General features: G+C 36.3%; 1 protein-coding gene across 4 annotated transcripts in view; it reads left to right on the top strand.

Annotated features, from left to right (window-relative positions):
* LOC127662604 (apoptosis-stimulating of p53 protein 1-like) overlaps window positions 1-22610 on the top strand; it is a 34968-nt gene continuing 12358 nt past the window's right edge. For 2 of the 4 annotated variants that reach the window (XM_052153873.1, XM_052153871.1), the window contains exons 1-6: window positions 1-252; window positions 3350-3497; window positions 4982-5101; window positions 6255-6322; window positions 20904-21005; window positions 22513-22533. In XM_052153873.1, coding sequence (XP_052009833.1) covers window positions 121-252; window positions 3350-3497; window positions 4982-5101; window positions 6255-6322; window positions 20904-21005; window positions 22513-22533 — 591 coding nt within the window. In that variant the 5' untranslated portion in view covers window positions 1-120. Of the gene's footprint in view, window positions 253-3349; window positions 3498-4981; window positions 5102-6254; window positions 6323-15755; window positions 16341-20903; window positions 21006-22512; window positions 22534-22610 lie in introns of those variants that run through there. The other 2 variants (XM_052153872.1, XM_052153874.1) reach the window with 2 other exon arrangements.

Genomic DNA, 22610 nt, shown 5'->3' with positions numbered 1-22610 from the left:
TTCAGACAGACAGACAGTCAGGCACCTAGAGACAGACCGAGTAAACCTCAAAGGCAGCAGGCAGCTCCCCAGCTCCTGGGCTGCCGGCTCCTCCACTCCTGCTCAAACCTAAAAAGTTCCATGAGGAGGTTCATCAACATGGTGCTACGCAGCCTGGTCAGCACTTCTAAGGGCAGGTCCTGGCTGCAGAAGAGATCAGGGACGCAGGGAAAAGAGGAGGGGAAACTGAAGGCGCCACACAGGGCAACTAAGGTGAAAAGCTGGAGGGTTTAAAAGCATGCAAGATATGGAGACGCTGAATATAGAAGTTTAGGCACTTGTGTTTGGCTTAAAATAGCGGGACATGCCTGGCTCATGGCTAGAAGAGATTTCTGAAGATTGATGTCTGATACTTTGTTAGTTTAAGTACATGTGTATGGGTTAAGTATTTAAGGATGTGAGTAATGTTGAGTGAAGTCTTGCTATAGATAATGAAATGTATTGCAGACACAGTATACTGATAGTCAAAGGTTACTAATTCACACACGTGTTTAAGGAATGCTCGAATAGGATTGTTGTTTCCTGCACACGAGCATGTGAGACTTCAGAAACGTTCTGGAAATGCTGTTTAATTATCAGAGAAAATAATGTCAACTTGTAAAAACAAACAAATGTGTTAACAGCAATCCATTTACACTGGACGTTTATGTGTCAATATTGGCTATGTTACCCCATAGACTAACATTATACATAAGAATGTGTCTTTTTGCAAGCTTTTATTTGTTTGTTTTAAATACTGAAGAACAAGTCTAGTAACAACATGCCTCAGATGATGTTGATATAAATTTTATATTTCACCTGGAACATTCCTTAAAAAGAAATAGAAGTAACAAATTAAGTACAATTACAATTTTCCCTGGATTCACAAACTTTCGGTTTTCTTTTTATATAATTTTTTATTTAATTGGTAACACTTTAAAATAAGGCTGTATTAGTTTACATTAGTTAACTATGTTAGTTAATATGAACTAACAATGAACAATACTTCTATGAACTTATTCATCTTGGTTAATGTTAAAGTCTGCATGTACTAATACATGTTTAAAATTAAAAGTTCTTTACAATAACATTTTAATGCATTGTGAACCTACATGAACTAACAATTAACAGTTGTATTTTTTTTAAATAAATTAACATGATTGAAAATGAATAAATGCTGTAAATAATTAATGTTCATTGTTAGTTCATGATATGTAATGCATTTATTAAGTGTTTATTAGCCATTTATTATTTCATTTATTTGCTTTACTTTTTTTTTCTTTTGTTCATGGCTGTTCAGTCATTGAATTGTTCAGACAAAGTCTTAGCTTGATTTGACTTTTTCTTTTGGACTTTTGCTATTTTAATTTGAAATCTTGTGACAATGAAATTCCAGGCAGCTCTCCAGATCGGGATTATCCGCTGTCTTCACAGATCACAGCAACATTTCCCTCTCTGGATTTGTTTGGCTTTAGTAAGGGAAACAGTTTCCTTAGCTCTCTGTGGCCACACACTTGGATGTTTGCACACCCTCCTAATCAGATTATTATAGCTCTGGCCTGTAATCCAACCCTTACAGAATTTCCCTTTCAATCTGGTGCCCGGTTGTTTGGAGAGATTGTGTTTCACTGTAGGAGGATAGTACCCCCATTCCTGCTCTATGGTAGGAATTGAATTTAGACAGATTTATCAGATGTATTTACATTTTTAAGTGAAGTGAGGAGACAGAAACTGAAAGATACATCAGTGTGATTACATTTATTGGTGACAGGCACAGTAAAATACACACATTGCCCAAATACCTTATATGCCTACAAAGATGTACAGTATTTATTACAATCATTCTTACTGTTCTGCAGACTCTACGCAAAGTTGATCTAATGTGACAGATTTATTTTCTTCAAATTATTAGCATGTCTTTTATTTTCCTAAGATTTTTATTTTTAAGAAAGCACCAATATTAATATTGCTCATATTATGGTAAGACAGTATCACTCACCGTACCCTATTAAAGTTTATGTGATGGACATGTATGATACCTCAAGTTCTGGGGATTGTTGAGGAGATGAATTTCAGACTGATAAAAATCTCTCAGATTTACATAGAAGGAGGGACCCATGCCATGTTTAGGGACTTGAGTGTGGTCTGTTTTGACATGGGCCAGTAAACAACCACATAGCAATACATTATAAAACATGCAGCCCCATGTAAGAACACCCTAACATTATGGCTGAGATTTTTGCACAGGCAAGTATCACTCACAAATCTTATCTTCTTGGATAAAATGCCAGACATGATTATAATAAAATATGCTGATTTCTAATTTAGTTTACCAGACTGTAAGTTTTTTTTTTATTGGAAACCCAATGGCCAATTGTATGGTCTTATTTTGTGGGTGAATTAAAGGGATGGTTCACCGAAAAATTGTAATTCCCTCGTCATTCTATCACCTTCATGCCATCCCAGATGTGTATGACTTTCTTTCTTCTGCTGAACACAAACAAAGAGTTTTAGAAGAATATTTCAGCTCTGTAGGTTCATACAATGCAAGTGAATGGTGGCCAGAAATTTAAAGCTCCAAAAAGGACATAAAGGCAGCATAAACATAATCAGACTCCTGTGGTTAAATCCATGTCTTCAGAAGGGATATTATAGGTCTGGGTTGGAAACAGATCGATATAAAATTTTAGTTTTACTGTAAATTCTCCTCCCTGCACAGTAGGTGGCGATATGCACAAAGAATGTGACATAAATATGGATCTGTTTCTCACCCACACCTATCATATTACTTCTGAAGACATGGATTCTGAAGACGTACAGAGCTGAAATATTCTTTTAAAAATCTTTGCATGTTTTCAGCAGAAGAAAGAAAGTCATGCACATCTGGGATGGCATGAGGGTGAGTAATTTGAGAATTGTAATTTTTTATGTGAGCTATCCCTTTAAATAACGCTTGAAATTTTAAGATTGTATCTGGGTATAACTCAGACTCCCCTGTTTATGCACAAAATCAGACCCGAAAGACATACTGTACTTTGTAGTATTTGACTGCGTTTGACGTCCTAGTCAATGTATTTTTGTACGTAGGAGATAATAAATCAGGCAAGATGATTGCTTTTTCTTGTAAGTGTACATAGACATGTACTTCCCCTGATTTAACCCAACTTCTGAAGTCTGTGATGTTTCTCTAATCCATCCTTGCAACTAATACTTGTTTGACCAGGCGGTTGTGGAGCAGTTTTATGACATAGCAAAACAAAATGATAGAGAAACATACTTGAAAGGCTGCAAGTTAACTCACAGTAAGATGTTATTATTCCCTCTTTTCCAGCTGATTCTGACAGTTTTCCTAAGTGATAATCAGCAGCTGCTGACCGAGGTGCCCATCACTCCAGAGACGCTCTGCAAGGATGTGGTGGAATTTTGTAAGGAGGCTGGAGAGAGCGGCTGCCAACTTACTGAGGTGTGGAGAGGCAAAGGTACGAATAACATCCCTAGCTATTGTAGCACATATAGACCTATGCTTTTCATGATATATAATCATCAGGCAATCTAAAACCAAATGCTCTATCTGTTATAGGTATAAGCTAGTCATGCAGCTTCATATATGGCCCACTTTACCCATTATTCTGGCCAAGAACTCCCAGCTTAGGCCGGAAGGAGCTATCTAAACATATGAGTAGATCAAGTATGTACTAGGGAGACCGAGTTGATTGTGCCATTCACAGTGCATCATGGAAGAGGGCGGTCGCTGCGAAGCTTGTTTGGCATGGTTTGTTTGCCACGAGTCTCCTATTGGTGGATCTGTGCTCTTCAGCCACATGGGCAGTGTATTCCCATGTGGCAAGAATTCCGCCAATAAACAAAACTTTATAAAAATCAAGTTGAAAGTCATAAAGTTTTGCAAGTCCTGTGACTAGTTCTTCCTCTGAAATGCTCGTTTGTAGCAGCATTATACCTTCATTTTCTGATGGACTCTACAAGGAAATACCTGTATATTCTGACTCCAAAATATTGCCAGGCATTCAGAATGGAGTGATTCATGGGCGGTCCGTGGGTGTTCTGTTTGAAGCTGATACTGTGAATTAAACATAATATTACATACTACTGTAAATTATATAGTACATTCTGGTCTAGTCTCATGAGTCACCACTGTTTATGTAGACATATGCTACATGTACATTTTCTACAGAAAATGGGTGACAGATACAGATAAATTGCTAGCTTTTTTGCACTACTAAATTAATGGAGACCTTCATTGGCCAGATCCCACAGAGAAAGCAAAGCTGTCCATCACAAAACAATGACACCCTTGTCAGAGTTTGTCCTAGACTGTGGGTGGTAGTATATGGGTCAGGATGTCTCAGAGCCCGTGTGTTTGCTTACACGGCTCCCGTGGGCCTGCTATTCCAGTGTCCTACACATGGCACATGGACCACACTGGCAAAGACGGTAAAGATGGCCTTCAGCAAGGATACCCAGACCTTTTTCATCTGGACATTGCCACTATGTTTTGCCACAGTGCTCTTGTCCAGTACAAATAAGTGATTTCATACTATGTTGACTAGATTAAAATAGTCCCTGTTATGTGTTTTATAAACAGTTTTGATATTGAGGTCCTTTGTGCAAAGCTTAGAATAAAAAAAATTCACCCTGCTTTCATGCTTAAGAGACCATCTTAGACCAGCATGAATTTCCATGCTAGTTTGGGCTGGTTTATGTTGGTCTAGCTGGTGGAGCAGCATAACCATGCTTCTCACCAGCAGAAAATGTTGGTTAACCAGTATGATCTCTCCGATGAAGCTGGTTGACCAAGGAAATCATGCTGTTTAAGCTAGATGAGAAGCCAGGTGGGGACAACAGCACACCAGCAGCACATGCTGAGGATCAGCATCCAAAATGCATAATATGCTTTTCAGCAGAGTTGAGACAAATGGTGTCTACTGTATGTTCTTATTTACAGAAAGGGCAATCCCTTTTGATCAGCTGATGTTCGAACACCTACAGAAATGGGGTCAGAGGCGACAGGAAGTGAAGTTCTTCTTGCGTCACGAGGAGTCTCCTGTCACAAACACTAGTCAAGGTAGGTAACAATGGCATAATGCAGTGTCCTGACCATGCACAACACGTTAAGGTTGCCATCGTCTTAACCAGTTGTGATTGTGACAAAGCTACAGGATATTTTGTCATTCCCTTGCAGGGTTAGAAATTTAGGGGGGGTCCAGTGACCATAAAAATCTGAAACAATCCAGTAGATTCTGAGTGAGTGTTTTGATGAAGAAAGAAAGTCATAGACATCTGGGATGGCATGAGGATGAGTAAATTATGAGAGAATTTTCATTTTTGGGTGAACTATTCCTTTAAGTGTTCAGGAAATTTCCTTTTAATATTTCCACCAGTATTTTGGGTGATTTATTTATTTGTTTGTTGCTCTTTTACTTGACTGACATCTATGTGAATGAAATGTGCCATATTGTTCTAAATTAGTCTGTGAGATCGTGGTCAGTAGGATTCTGCTCAGACCTATCACAACTGGTGCCGGTTCATGAAGGTCTAGGTATTTCCAGAGCTTTTGACAGGACTACACGCATAACAACACAGCCGTGGATTTAGAGAATTAAGCTTCTGCTTATTTATAGATGGCACAGTTGGAAGTGCTGGCGAAACAAATGCTCACAAAAGAGAAATGACTGGAGGTTGATAAATGCTGATAAACAACCCACTGTGTTGGCAAAACGTAACAGGTCTGTACTAATGCCAACCAAAGACCCACTGCTGGATCAAACGCTTATTAGACTGAAAGGTCTTTTTCTTTCTATATTTCACATTTTTAGCAATAGATTTGACTGATGTTTTGGGAAGGGCTAATGCCCAGTCAGCCAGCCATTATCATGAAACAAACCCAGATGGGCTGATCACCTTGAATGGGTTTATTTTAACCTGCTGACTGTATATTATCCCGCTTATTACATGACTTCTTACCAAATAAATACATAAATGGACATGAAATAATATTGATTAGAGTTTAAACCATTTGGAATTAATGGAGTTCTTTTCATTTAAATGTAAATGCTGATGTCTCATCAATATAAAAACACCCCTTTGTCCAGAAGCTGTTCATATTTGTCCACTGCTATGAATGTTGGCAGGTCACAAAAGTGCTTTGCAAGTGTTTTGACTTTGTTCATCTGCTGGAGTTTTTGATTGATGATATAATCTTGTTTAATTCCCGGCAGGGAGTCAGACTTCCGAGCAGGACAACAAGAAGAGCAGAGGGAACGCGGACAAACCCTGCGAGAATGGGGTACGTTCACATTGACACTGTTCTCAATTACACTTTCCTTCTGGCCTATTTAAGGCTTGTAATGAGGTCTGATCGCTGAGGCTTGACGTCATTACAGTGAAACTGTGTAGCCAAAACACAAGATCAGCACTTAAGTAAGCATTTAATCACTTTCCATGCACTCTGTGTGTGTGTAATAGTGTGTGAAGCTGTTACAGGAATAGTTCACTCAGAAATAAATATTCTGTCCATTTATTCACCCTCATATCGTTCCAAACCCATATGTGGTTTTTCTTCTGTGGAATACAATAAGAGATATTTTAAAGAAAATATATTGCTATCACTGATTTCCATACTATACAGAAGTTGATAGTAACTCACGTTAAAGCTTAAAAAGGCACCTTAAAAAGCTTGTGAAAAAATCAATAGATTTTGGTAAGAAACTAACCGAAAGTTAAGCTATTTTACAGTGAAAATCAACTTCTGCCATAGCTCTCCTTTGTGCTTTCATTAGTGCATGAGGAGCTTGTTCACAGTGTTTTGCACTTAAACCTTGCAAAAGCAAAAACAGAGAAAATTATTATATATGAACACATTGCGAACAAGTTTTTCTCATGCATGGAAAACCGGCATACAAAAGTAAGTTGAGAAAATTGTATCTTTTGCTGCAACTCACTCTGATGTAGGCATCTAGGTTGGTCATGTTGTGTTTTCGGAAATTCAATTCTCTGTATTCCCACTTGATTTCACATTGAATCGGATCTTTCCACACCCTCAAAACAGAGTGTGTAAGAGCCTTTAATAAAATTGTATTTTATAATTGAATGGGTGTTTCTTCAACTTCAGTCACTTTAAGCAATGTGTACTTTTAGTTAAAATGTTTTTCTCACACTCACAATGTTTGTACATTTTTTTCTCTATCAGTGTCCAGCAGTAGCTTTATACGTCACATGAGATTTATGTCATTTTTGAAAATCATGAAAATTCCCACCACAGTGTCATTTCCACCACATCTCAATGGTGTTAATTAGAATTCTGTGGTGGAAATTATGATTTATGAGGAAATTACATTTTTATGTTTTTTAAATAAAATATCTAACCGCTTTGTTTTGCTAAGGCTAATTTCATAGCTAATATTTTATGTATACTAAATGCACAAAACTAAAAATATGTATATTGTTTTACACTTTATGCATAATTTGACAAAATTAAAATTTCATTGGAAATCTCCAATAACACTACTCTTCGTTTTCTTTAAACATCACTTATCTCATATTTCACCGCTAGCATGCTCTTCATTGACACTTTTGTTAAACTTGGTTAACAAGTAGCCTACACTAGCCTAAGCCTTTGAGAAACTTTACTTGGGGCAAAATTGTTTTATAACGTTTCTGGACACAGGTAGTGACAGGAAGATGAAGATGACGTGATGAACCCAAGTGCAGTTTTATTGTTCAAATGTGGAATCCAATAACCCTGATATTAAACGTGAATCAAAACAAAACAAAAACACGAAGGACTAGACTTGACTTAAGACTTGTAATAAACAAAACTTGACTTGGCGTAAATTGGCTTGAGCAAAACAACAGTTACATTCACAATACCTCACAAAACACAATGGCAAACATGAGGGCTTAAATACAAGGACACAGTTACCAAGTAAACAAGACAACCAATCACAAGACTAAACTATAAACAAGATAACAAGACTAAATTAATTTGATGTAATTTTTCGAAAATTCCAAAATGAATAGAAATAATTTTCACACATCAAATACTAAAAAGGTTTATGTAATGTAACTATTTGATTAGATTATCAGAGTTTTAAACTTGTAACAATTTGTACATTTATAATGGATTTCCATTATTTAATATTGAAAATATAGGGCATGATACTGTAACTGTAAAATCTTTACATAAAAGGCATTTGAAAATCAACATTAATAAATGATGATGGCCTGGTAAAAAGCTTCCAAGTTTTAATGTGAACTTGAATAACAAAAATATCCATTCTAAAAAAAAATCCACCCCTGGGACATGAAATTGCCCGAAGTTGAAGAAACCTCCATATGCAATTAGAGCACTACTTATTTTGTTTAGAGCAATTAGAGTACTATGCAGTGTTTATACTGCATATAAACACTGCGTTTAGATACTAAACTGTTTCACCATAATGTACCATTATCATTAAGCATGTGCTTGCCCACATCTCAAACGCTCTGGCTTGGGAGTCTTCTAAGCACATTGTTTCTGTCTGTACATGCCATGTAATTATATTATGGTTCACATGAGGGACTCCAGTTGTAAGTTAGATGTTGGAAGCTCCGCAGCAGGGAGATGGTGTGCTATGTGCTGATAAGCTCCAGCCTCCCACCACAATCATTAGCAGCAGATTGGGTCATCTAGAAGAACAGGAAGTTTTAGAAAAACAAAATATGCTGGTTTTATTGTTTCACAAAAAAAATCACTAAACTATATACTGTAAAACTTGCTGTGTTAAAGCCTAAATTGTATGTAATGTACTTTCTATCCAACTCCACATGTCTGACTTTGCTACTGATTGTGCTTTTCAAAAGAAGCAGTGTTCTCCTTTAACAGTATATGCCTCGTATCAAATCTAAAATCAGCTTTTTATCCCTGAGCCCACATCATTTATAAAAGACACAATGAAAAACAGGCAGTATTATCATTTTTAAATGTATTATGAAGTCATATGGGTCTGTTTTATCCAATCATATTATTTTCTGTATTAAAGGAATTGTTCTCCCAAAACTGTAAATTCTCATCATTTACTCACCCAAATGCCATCCTAGATGTGTATCACTTTCTTTCTTCAGCAGAACACAAATTAAGATTTTTAGAAGAATTTCTCAGCTCTTTTGGTCCATACAATGCAAGTGAATGGGTGCCAAAATACTGAAGCTCCAATATCACACAAGGCATCGTAAAAGTAATCCAATAGACTCCAGTGGTTAAATCAATGTCTCCAAAAGTGATTTGATAGGTGTGGGTGAGAAACAGATCAATATTTAAGTCAATATTTACTATAAATTCTCCTCCCTGCTCAGTCAGGCTGCACTTTAACTTTCACATTCTTCTTGTGTTTTCGGTGATTCACATTCTTCATGAATATGCCCCCTACTGGGCAGGAAGAAGAATTTCAAGCAAAAATTTACTTAAATATTGATCTGTTTGTCATCCACACCTATAATATCACTTCAGATCTGAGATATTCTTCTAAAAATCTAAATTTTTGTTCTGCAGAAGAAAGACATATGGGATGGCATGAGGGTGAGTAAATTATGAGAGAATTTAAATTTTTGGGTGAACTATTAATTTAAGACCGGTCAACATGGTGAGCAAATTTATCTAAAGCACAATATTTGTGCTTCCCTGAGATAATTTTATTTTTCTTCAACATATGTATATAACATTTTATTAATAATAATGTATTTTGCCTTATATTCTGGCATTTTTGGCTAATAATTTAACATTTTGTATTTGATAAATTACATGACACTGACCCATTATGGACAGACTTCATTTTAAAATACTCTAACAGCTGAGTTGAAAAATAAATAATTAAAAATTCATAATGTGTCCGTTGAGTGTTAAGAACAAGAAAATCTATGTCTGTTGGAGATTTAATCCAGATCTTTAGATTGAGTAAATTTCCAGAGCGGTGTTATCATAAAGCCTGCACCACCATTGAACAGGTGGCCATCGGGACCTTCCCAGAATCTCCAGTTATGTTATAAATGAGAGACACGCTCCCAAAGGCATCCCGATGTGGGGCCCTCCCCACATCCCATAATGCAGCTGTTATTAGGGTTAATCCAGACAGAGGGAGACGGCTTCTCTTTCACAGACAGTATCATGTGATGATATTTTAATTACATCCAGCCAATAATCTCTTGAACTCCTAAACTAACTGTGCTGGCCTGATTGTATACTCTAAAACTGTCAGTGTAATATGCAAGTCGACAAATGCGCTGCACTCTAAACCAGGTCGAAGAGCCAGAAGGCAAAATATTAGATAGCGACATGCTTAGCACACTAACAATCAACCCACCCCTGATAATACAGCCGGGCAGATGAGTATGACTGTTTGCAGTGTAACACTGTTAGGTCATACAACGTGTCCTTTTAATGGTCATGTATTATCTTTATATAGTCTGACGCAGTATCACTGTCATGGTCAGAATGCATCAGACTCTTCATTCGGGAAGTCTATGTATGCCTTAAGGTAATTAAAACGATCATTCTTTATTTACCCTCATGTCATTCCAAACCTCTTCCTTTCTTCCGTGGAGCACAAAAGGTTAATTTTCAAAGAATGTCCAGGCCACTTTTTTCTATATAATGAAAGTGAATGAGGACTGGGCCTCTACAATCGTATCATAAAACTGTCCCAAATGACTGAAGCTCTAGATTCCAAGTATTCTGAAGAAATACAATAGCTTTGAGTGAGGAATAGATAAAAATTTAAGTTGTTATTCACTTAAAATCATGAGATCTACCCTAGCTTTTGTCGGCATGTTTATGAGAAAAGTAGCAATGTCGGATTTGCGATCTTTACAATTACATAAAGCTATCGTATGATTTCAGTAAACTTAAAATATAGCACATGTGTCGTATAGACCACTTTTATGATACTTGCATGGTGATTTTGGTAGTTCGGTCCCCATTCATTGTAATTTCACTTAAAAGAGCGACCAGTACAATTGTTCAAAGTTTCTCCTTTTGTGTTCCATGAAAAAATTATTTTCTTATTTTCCCATAAATATATATTAACATTCATAAAACAAGCCAAAATGGTAACGCTTTATTTTAAGGATCAGATGTTAGACAATAATGAATGACTAATACGAGCACTTTTACATAACTAGTTATGGACATGTTTGGCATTATAAGGCATTTATGAGGCCTTTTTTTTTTTTTAGCTTTTTCATTATTCATGCGTTATAGCCCTTTTACATTTGTTTTTGTCCCCTAAAAATGTAACTTATTTGCAAAAACAAAATAAATGAATAGCTAGAATTTTCCAAATGACATCCTTTATAGGTTCTTAGTACACTGTGTGAATGTGCAACTTATAAGTGTAAAATAAATATGGAAAGTGTATGTCAACATAGCCATTAAACTAAGCTGAATAACAAAGTGCTGTTATACGAAAGTGGAGACAGTACTGTATTTTTAGTTATTGTAGTTAAATGGAGCAGTATACCACCATTTTATTTATTACACAACCTTTCTATTACTGATCCCATTATAAAGATACAACATCTAGAATATCTACCGTCTCTGCTTTTGTATTGTGTTGAAGTTGAGTTTACTTTTACGCTCTTTTGAATGCCTTTGTTGATATACGCACTCCATTTTTATTTTATACCTCTAAGCTGCAAATACACACATTGTAAAGAGAACTTATAAAGGATATTGCACAATACTAGCTATTGGTATATTGTGTCTTTACCTAATAATCAAACTGTAGGATTTTTTTTTAAAGGGTCTATGAGGCAAGAATAAGGATTTAGCCAATAAATGCCTTATAAATGCCTTATAATGCCAAACACATGTGTTATTACATGTGCAATTATTAGTCATTAATTCATGTCAATTTTTTTATCTCTAAAACAGTGCTAGATAATTCAGAGAAATCTAATAAAATATATTAATATTAATAACATTTTCATATATTTTATTAGATTTCTCTGAAAACAAAATATCTGTCATTTTGCAGCTCAAGTAAATGTATCATATTTTGAGAATGTTTAGATTTTATTTTCCTGGAAAACAAGACTTTGCCTTTGGTGATGTATAGAGTTGCAATTTCAGTCCCACTGCACCTCCTGCACCCGGCAGATAAAAGTTTATTAAATAATCAAAATGCACCATGAAATGAGATTTGGAGTTCTGCAAGAATGCAAATGCTCTGTCCGCAGACATGAATGCTTAGCCCTTGAAAGTCCCCAAAGATCGGGCATGTTGTCCCTAAGGGTGCCCTGCACAGTAATGAAAGAGCAATGTGTTTTTGCCTAAATACAGCAGAGGAAGGATACAAATCTTGGTAATGCTGTGAATTGAAATGTCTTAGTGTTGGAAGATGGCACTGTAATGTGTTCTACCCATAAATCACATAGCTTGTCATTTAGCACAGTGGTTGAACATTTTCTTTTTTTTCTTTCTCGCAAATCAAAGTCATTTCCATAAGAACATGGTTGACTGATGCATATTGTACCGTGTGTCCGCTGGAGTTGAGAGCAAAGATTTATGCCTGTGGCACAGGCTGGTGTTTTTCAGTGCATGGACATGTGAAGGTCAGGCGCGAGTCACTGTGGTCAGGTAAATGAGTCAGTGGAAGCCATTAAAATGCTGGGTAATCCAAACAGCTGGCTCAGCATTATTATAGCGCTTATGGACTGTGCCGATTTCTGTCCAACATACCTCATCCAGCTGGCACAAAAACTAACTTGTTTAATTGCTCATCACGGTTGGAATACTAATATGGATTTCGTTTGCCAAATCTTTCCCGTACCAGGATGAATCAGCACCACCCTTTTGCCTATGGAGGGACAAATGACTCAAAGTGAAATCATTAAATAAATCATTAAATAAGTCATAAAAAATATAATGAAATATTAAAAAAAAAAATGAAAATATTTAAATGAATCATTGAATCACTAAATAAATCATAAGATGTCCGTTGTATTTTATTTTAGCATTAGTTTACATCTATTTTCATTTTAGCATTATCTTTGGGTGGATTTTTCAATTGGGCATGAGCTTCGTGTCTTTTCATTTTCAGGGTTACAGGTATCACCCTTTAAAATAGATTTCTTTGGACTTTTTGTTTTATTATACTAGTATATATACTAGTATTATTTTGCCATCCCAGATGTGAATGACTTTATTTCATCTGCAGAACACAAATCAAGATTTTTTTTAAAATATCTCAGCTCTGTAGGTTCATACAATGCAAGTGGCTAGAAATTTTCATCACCAAAAAGTACATAAAAGTAATCCATAAGTCTCCAATGGTTAAATCAATATCTTCTGAAGACATATAATAGGTGTGGGTGAGAAACAGAACTATATTTGAGGCCCTTTTTACTATAAATCTCCACTTTCAATTTCACTTCCACATTTTTCTCCTTTTGTTTTTTTGTGATTTTCATTCTTCATGCATATCACCACCTACTGGTAAAAATGGGTTTTGCCCACTGATCTATATATATAAAAAACAAAAGCTACAAAACATAATTATGTATTCAGAATAAAAACTTTAAAGCCTGCAAAAAATATGTTTGAAAATGTCTACTGATATCTTACCTCAGTTTCTTAAACTTGTTTCTATTGAGGTAACACGTGCGCCGCTGAACGTAATGCTGCTGCAATAAAGAGTAACATAACACGCTCACATTTAGAATAAGCAGGGGGAAAATATGAAAGTCAAAATAAATAATGAATTACATACTTAGGAAGATTGCATTGTGATGCAGTGTATGCAGACATAAATCTTTTTTTTTATGTGATTGGATAGGTAAAAATGACTCACCAAAACAGACGATTTCCCATTGAGAACCATAGGAATACAGAACGTTAGGGAATACCAAAATGGCGGCGCAGTAGCTTCACTGTTGTGACGTCATGAGCTATCCAGTTATATATATAGATCAGTGGTTTTGCCACCCCAACCAATAGTATCCAGCTGCAGACCCGCAGCACCACCAGTTTCAGAACCCCAGCGCCAGAACCTGAAGTGAGGGGCGGAGCTTACGTTCTAAACCGAGTAGCGCCACCTAACGTTTTGGAGAGCAGGCTACACCACCAGTTTCAGAACCCCAGCGCCAGAACCTGAAGTGAGGGGCGGAGCTTACGTTCGAAACCGAGTAGCGCCACCTAACGTTTTGGAGAGTATTTTGCTTTTATTACAAACGAAACATCATACTTTATACGTATGTTATAATGATTCTTTAAGGTACAGTACAATAAGCATTTTATAACATTGATCTTGTGTAATATAATTGTATATAGTTATCCGTTTCATTGTATTATGAGAGTTACTTCCTGATCATGATGGTGAAAAAAAATGCTTGAAACTTATGGGCATTTTATATAAAATATACTTTATTTCACAAGAACATGTGCAGCATGCATTTTTCTTTATGTAAAATAAAACATGTCAAAAAACTAAAAAGAGAGAAAATTCAGCATAATTTTAATAGAAACAATAAAAATATATACAACAAATGACCAATTCACCCCTAGGCCCATTTTATCATGACAATCCTGTATAAATTAAACTTAAAATGTATCAAATGAGGAATTCACTCTCAGGCCCATTTTGTCCTTACATTCTTGCTAAAATAACTCCATGTCATCCCTGAACACAAAATGAAATAGAAAGGGCTCTGTGGAAGCTTCTGACTGTTCCAGGAGATTGTTGCGGCCTTTTCCTTGTGGTCTTCATTCATTCGAAATGAATCTACAAGAGATGAAAGCACCACACAATAATCTCAACGTAAAAAAACCCTCAACTATAAGGTAACATTAACTCACAAACAATGCATATAACAGAGGAACGTGGAACAAACACTTTAACACCTTCACAAGATGTCTTCAAAACGTCACCGCAAGGCTCATTTACAACACGCAAAAATGTATCGAACCATCCGTAGAATTTTTTTTTTTAATACAGTAAAGTATGACAACATATTCAAGCTTCATTAAGATGATAAAGTTATGCACAAATTAAATATTTAGCAGATAAACGCTGAACTTAATATATGCGATAATTTTTCACAACATGATGTCAAAAACGTTACACAACTCACCATGCTCTCCGCCATGCTTGTCTCATTGTCAATAACTCCGCCCCTCACTTCAGGTTCTGAAGCTGGGGTTCTGAAACTGGTGGTGCTGCGGGTCTGCAGCTGGATATGTCTCACCCCAACTCGGACCGCTTGCATACTAGAGATGGTGCGTAACGCCTTAATCATGCGTGTCGTGCATGGTTCTGCGCAACGTGGTCCCCCCAGGCATCAAGTGGAGAACAGCATTCAACATTAACCCCCCCCACAGCCTTCATGCCGGTTGTCACCCCTTATGCCACTCTTACCACCCCTTTGTCACATTGTGAAACAAATCCTGGACATGCCCCTGCATACACACACACACACTCTCACTCTCACTCTCTCTCTCTCTCTCTCTCTCTCTCTCTCTATATGTCTCACACACTGAGAGAGACTGTATAGTGTAGTCAGTGTAAATGTAAATATACTATATATAGCCTATATATTACATTATTATGTATAAGTTAAAGCTATTTAGATCTTGAATCTTGAAAGAGACTTGAGAATTTGGAGTTTCTCAGAACGTTTGTGAAAACTCCTGCCCGATGACTCGATTCATTGAAACGAACAGTCCGAAGGAATCGATTCCCTTATATGAATCATTGCTTACAAATGCGCGTGTGCTGCAGTCTTCGCCGGGATGGACACACACACGCGCGCACACACGCACACACGAGAGCAAGAGAGAGAGAAGTGCTTGCACGTCAAAAATGAGCCTGGGGAGAAAAAAAAACATACGCAGTGTCTATCATCAAAGATTCACGTTAACATTTGATAAAGGTCACGCATTTTCTTCCAGAGTTAGTCTCCAGTTATTACCCATCAGTCATTATAGGCTGTAACTATGTATAGTAAGCAAAAACACGCAAAGTCAGTCGCGCGTTGTAGGAATGACAACCTGACTCATCGCTAATGTGCTCGATGACTTCACTCCGGTTTTTGAGAGGGGATTGCGGCTGTGTGTGTTACTCTAGGGTCTGCTTCCCAGCTCACTGCAATTACTACAGCCGCACTGCATCCGCAAACAGTGTGCCGAAGATTTTCTTATAAGGGAGTCGGGAATGCGCACCTGATTGTTAGAAATGGAGTGGAATCACGTCGAGACCGTTCAGGAATTCACAGCGGAAGGACAATGCAGCAAAATTAAGGTCCGATCATGCAGAATAACCTGGGACTCTCACCAGGTAAATTCTGTGCTCCCCTTTTGCTATATATTTCTATGCATTGAGCTGTGTCATTCCTGTAGTCTGATTCGTGAAGCACAAAACATATTTACTCAGATGTGAATACTGTTGCAGTGCAAGACTCTGTGATTTCTCTTTTAAAATGTTTAATGTAATAAAATGTAATAAAAGTATTATTGAATTTATGTAGATATTGACCAGTTGTTATAATAAGTGATAGGACTGTGAATCGGGGTTACTTTGTTGTCTACTTATATCAGGTGATAGATATGCACAGAGATGTTCTGACCTGTCATGTAATATTTAATTATGTGCAAAAATTAAACAGATATTTTATTACAATTATAATTTTTATTGTATTCAATTAACCAGAGATTATTTTGTTTTGCTCAGAGGTTGCTCTTTTATAGCTCTTGGAAGAAGACTTAGAAAGGAGTTCTCGGTTTCATTGAAGTATCAACTTTTTCTCAGATGTTTGTCCAAAAACATCTTAATAGAATTTATAGCAATTTAAATAAGAAATTCAAATTGAAACAAATGTGCCAAATATAGAGTTCTTTATCTCAGGAGTAAAATCTGAATCAGCCTACTTGTTCTAAAAATTGTTCTCCGCTTAGCGGATAATCTCATTTGTAATTTCCTTGCCATTGTGACATTTGATGAATTGATTGGGAAGAGCAGTAGACTTTTTTTTTAGTACTTGACATCTGTGCTGCCAACTATTTTCTATGAGACTTGGATAATAAAGTGTATTTTTGTGACAGTAAAAAATGTGAGAATTGTTCTCCTGAAAGGTGGAATTAAAAGTTCTCTTATTACAGCTCATTTGTCAGATGAGATATGAATAGCAGTGGCTGCAGGCAGGCATTGACCCAATGGGCTACGTCATTTCTGTACATTGTGTTGAAGAAAGAATGAAGTGGTAAAGAGGAGGGCGGGAACTAGAGAAAAAGGTCTCATGTAGATAATATTATAGGTTCTTTTGGCTGTAATAATGGTGACAATAATATTACAACCCTTAACCAAAGCATCACTCATTCTCTTTATGAGAAGGAAGACATTTCTCATATGCAGTGCCATGTTGGCATTTTTGCAGGTTCATTTGAAAATGAAATTCTGTCATTATTTACTAATCCTCATGTTGTTTTAAACCCATATGCTGATTTTTTTCTTCTTTTTTGTTCTGGAACACAAGAGCAGAAATTTTGAAGAATGCTCAAACTCTTCTTTCCTATACAATGACAATAAAAGTAGGGATGCACTGATATGTCATTTTTTGTCTAATACCGATTTTTACAAAAAACCTATGTGATACTGATATTTTGCCACTTTCCTATATTGTCGTCACATCACTGTTTTGCTCAGAAGATATACATACAGAGATGTACAAAGTATTTTATACTGTTCTAACAAGAAATTATTCCAATTTCTTGCACAAGATAGGCCTAAATATCATAGCATGATGATTGATGTAAAAAAATAAATCTATTTAGTTAAACATTTTAGCACTTTGGTTTTTGTAGTTCAAAACTTATACAAGATAGAAAATCACAAATTCATATTATTTATACTTTGGGCAGTTCCATGGAAATGTCAATCACATCATGGAAAAATAAAAAGTGTTAACCAAAGGAACAAAACGCACTTTTAAAATCTATCATGGTGTAATGGATAATGGATATTGCCATCCAGACCAGTAGAGGGTGCCGCTTGCTCACACAGTACTGACTGAAGCACTAAAATACATACTACATTTTAAAAATCAGCAGTGTAAGTTTTAGTAATCATGCAAGACCCTATTGTGATTTTAATCTTAACTCAATCAATCGTGCAGCCTTAATGGATACCATACCAAAGTCTCAGAAGTCAAAGTGTGTCAAAGGGTTATAGATGGTTTCACTCATCATGTATAGGTAAGTGCCACTTTTACAACTGCCAAGTCTGTAATTCCAGTTTGTCTTTATTAATGTGAGAACGAGAAAGAATACAAATTAAATATTACATGTTCTTACGGGTGCCAACCCTTCTAAATTTTTTGGCTATTATAATTTCTGGATTGTGAATTTGAATTCAGAGTTTTAACAAAGTGTGTTGATAAATATAAATAAACAACTTTTTTTCTTATTGGGTTTTTTTATGCTTATTACCGACATGCTTAATACCATATATTATAACCATAATTGGTGCATCCCTAGTTAAAAGTGACCACAGCTGTCAAGTTTGAAAAAATTGCATTGTAATGCAGTTGTAGTCTTTTGAAGCCATACAATAATTTGAGTAAATAATGACAGATTTTGTATTTTTGGTTGAACTGTTCCTTTAACATTTTATGAATGATCTCATCCTGTTGAGGGCCTGTTCCCTCTGAACCACCAGGTGCTCACCAACACTAGAACAGCCCCAGGGATGACCTCCTTTTTTGTGGCTAGTACCTTTCCTGAGGCAAATCCTCCAACAGATTGAACATCCAAGGTTACAGCTAAGAACGGCACTCTCTAAAATACAAGGTTGAGGGAAACATTATATTTTGCTGGTAAATAATCCTTAATGTAAGCACAATGAAACTGAAATAATGTGGGACATGGTGGTAAATGAATCCCTGAAAGGCCCAGTGTGGAAAGTTTCAGTCCTCTTGCAAAGTGTTCTCTTTCCCAATCTAAAAGAACCTGATTTAATTACGTACTGTATGAACAGTGTTAATCCAGGGTTAAAATGACCCTGGGTTAACAATTTCAAATGTGAAAAGCCCATTAGTGACAATTCCATTAGTGTATTCCCCTTCTGTTCAAAATGAGCTGAATGGCCATCCTTACCTCAATTTTAACCGCGACTTGCCACATTGACTTTTCTTATAAAGTTCTAATGGTTCCTCCATGAAGTCATCGAGATGCATGTACCATTCACAAATTAAACAAGGTTTTCACAGTTCTGCTTTGGCTCACTAGGGCTTGTCAGTGAGGCAGCTAAGGATATTGGGAGAAGCCTATGACTCAATTATTTTGAATTTGTACTAGACAAATTTGTAGGACTATGGACTACAATAGACTCATGTTACTTTGCATTTTTGAGTGACAGAGTATACATTGTGTATTTGAATATGAATGCATGTCAAGTCATTTTTATTTGTATAGTGCTTTTCACAACACAAATCTTTTCAAAGCAGCTTCACAGGAAATCATGCAAGTCATGTGCTTATATAATTATCTATGAGGGAATGTTATAGAGTATGTGGGTGTGTATACACAATTGAAGGACATGGGATAACTGTAAGCATCCTGTTCACTCACTCTAGGCATTTCCTCGTGATTCTGTGGTGATTACTGGCTGAGTCTTTTTGTGCAACTGTGCCCTTTGAACCAGTCATCCTCACGCAGAGTTGATGTTGTTGTTGATATAGTCCCAATGCCACACAGGTGTCTATCTCAAAAAGAACAACAACTTAAATCAGTTTGTACCAGCTTAAACCAGGTCTATTACAGGCATAAGATAGTTACGTTGTTTATAGTTGCAGGTAGACAAGCTTTACCAGGTAGTAATGCTAAAACCAGTATGAAAGTGGCATTATACTGGTAATATAGCAGATGGTTTAAACGGGTCATTTAAAGTGTCCACTCTATTAACCAGCTTAGTTGGTCTAGGTTGATGTTTTCAGCCAGGTACTTGGCTTTGTAAATATTATTAGCCTACATTTTTCTTGTATGCCGTCATATTGCTGTGTGGTCAGATTGTGTATTTACTATATGAACTTTGAGGGCCGTCTTCTTAAATGCCTAAGAGGAGAGGTTTTTTTTTTTTAAGTTTTAATTTGATTTGAACTAATTATAGTGTGATATTAAAGCAGAATAATCATCTGACATTTGTCCATTTTGATGATCACATCAGCCAATAATTATGTCCATTTGTAAGTTGAAAGGAATATTCTGGGTTCAATACAAGTTAAGCTCAGTCGACAGCATTTGTGGCATGATGTTGATTTTCACTTTTCTTTAAAAAAAAAGAAGTAAATATTATGTAAAATAAATACCAACATTAGCCATTGTAGAACTGTTGTCCACTAATTTCAACCCAATCTTTCCCATTTTTAATTCTAACATTTTATGGATGATACATTGTAAAGATTTTGTTACAAACTTTGACTTAAATTAATCCATTTTGTATTTATATTGAAGTGAAGTTCAGTCTTAATCTGTGCAATGCTAATTCTATGATACTGTGTGTGTGTGTGTGTGTGTGTGTGTGTGTGTGTGTGCGTGTATTTATCACTTTGTGGGGACCAAATGTCCCCATAAGGATAGTAAAACCCGAAATGTTTGACCTTGTGGGGACATTTTGTCGGTCCCCATGAGGAAAACAGCTTATAAATCATACTAAATTATGTTTTTTGAAAATGTAAAAATGCAGAAAGTTTTCTGTGAAGGTTAGGTTTAGGGGTAGGGTTAGGTTTAGGGGATAGAATATAAAGTTTGTACAGTATAAAAACCATTATGTCTATGGAAAGTCCCCATAAAACATGGAAACACAACAAGTGTGTGTGTGTGTGTGTGTGTGTGTATGTGTGTGTAGGTGGGTAATCCACGTGTGGAGTTGACACTATCAGAGCTGCAGGAGATGGCAATGCGACAGCAGCAGCAGATCGAAGCACAGCAGCAGATTCTGATAGCTAAGGTAAGTGTCACCATGTGAAGCCTCATATCTCTTTAGTTATTCATGTGTCTTCAGATCATTTGCCTCTTATTCTTATATAACTGTTAGGCAGACAAAAAGTTGACTATTTCATGTCCATTCTTTGACAAAACCTTTGCACTTTTATATAGGGCCAAAACATGAAGCTTTCATTTGAGAATTTTGTCTTTTTTCATATATCTGTTAAATATCTATTTAGTTCTCTGTAGCTGTGCTGACTTTACACATTAGGGACCCAGTGTCCTTCTTTAACATAAGCAGGTGTATGCACACATTCATAAGGGGCATACATAAACACATGGTCGTATCATCTGGAGTGCATGTATTGTGACGTTTCATTAATTGAACTCCTACTCCGTAGTTCCATGTGACAATGGTAAGCCTTTTTAATGCAGCCTTTTTAATGGATTGCATATTAAATGTGCAACTTACTTGAGCCTGACGTCATTAGGGTTATTCGACTCTTTTGATATTGTGTTTTGAGAATAATTGTGATTGTTGATGTATATCACACTTAGGTCAGTTTAGGGGGTCAGCTGTGCGTGTTGCTTGGACACAAATTTCCTTAACAACAGGAAAAGGACTCCATTGACACAGGAAATTAGATCAGCATGGAACTGCAGCTGTCAGGAAGAGGGTGGGCATTAAGACCACTGGAGTTTGAGCGTGCGTGTACGTTGGTTCGTCACTTAGTCAGTTCCCGGGAAAAAGTCTCTGAATATTTTGGACATTTGATGGCTAGCTGTGTTCTCTTAAGTTAATTTATTATACAGTTTCAGTATACGTAACTATGTGTACTTTGTAAACAAGTAATTTCAAGAGGTAATCCACTCACCAGACACAAGGTAAAAACGCATTTCTTTTAGAGGTGTTTGCTGATTAGATATTGGTTTTAGATTGCTAGTAGATCCATTTGGGTGGATTTATGATAAGATTTGGGGATTTTTCATTGACATTTCTGCAACATTGTTTAGGACAACAAAATGCAGATACTTTATATTCTCTTGCAGTTTTAACATAGTGTACCAAAAAACAAAAAAGTGCATATAAGTTTAAACAAACATTACAGTTTGTAACTGTAAATGTAGTAGCTCTGCAGTTCAAAAGCTCGCTTTGTTCATTCGTTCGTTCATTTAACACTGGATTTTGTTGAGTCAACGCTCTTCGTCTGTTTGGCCTGGCTTTGTATTTGCTCATTCTGAAGCAGACCTGAAAGTGCTAGTCAGCATGTCCGCCTGTTCTTTCTATTTCAGTCCCATTCATCATACATTCACTTTTTTGTAGTATCTTCCTTTTTTTAAGATTTCATACAGTTGGAGTAATTACAGTTTGATTTTCTGTAGTAAGATGCTAAATATAAAATAGTCCACTGATGTTAAATCATAGCCTATTCTTAAGCAGCACTGAAATGTAAAAATAAGTCTGATGTTCTTTTATTACATACTCCTGTTTTTCCTTTCACTGTTTTTTCCCATTTGTGTTCTCTCAGCTCTCCAATGTGCGCAGTGAGGTGTGTGAAAGGACTGTTTTTGATTGAAGTGGTGTGTTATGTAGAGATTGACCTTTTTGATGACTAATACGGATATT

This window comes from Xyrauchen texanus, chromosome 22 (genome assembly GCF_025860055.1).
Source record: "Xyrauchen texanus isolate HMW12.3.18 chromosome 22, RBS_HiC_50CHRs, whole genome shotgun sequence".
Classification (NCBI taxonomy): Eukaryota; Metazoa; Chordata; class Actinopteri; order Cypriniformes; family Catostomidae; genus Xyrauchen; species Xyrauchen texanus.
Note: the sequence above shows the minus strand (reverse complement) of the source record. Positions and strands in the feature narration are given on the sequence as shown.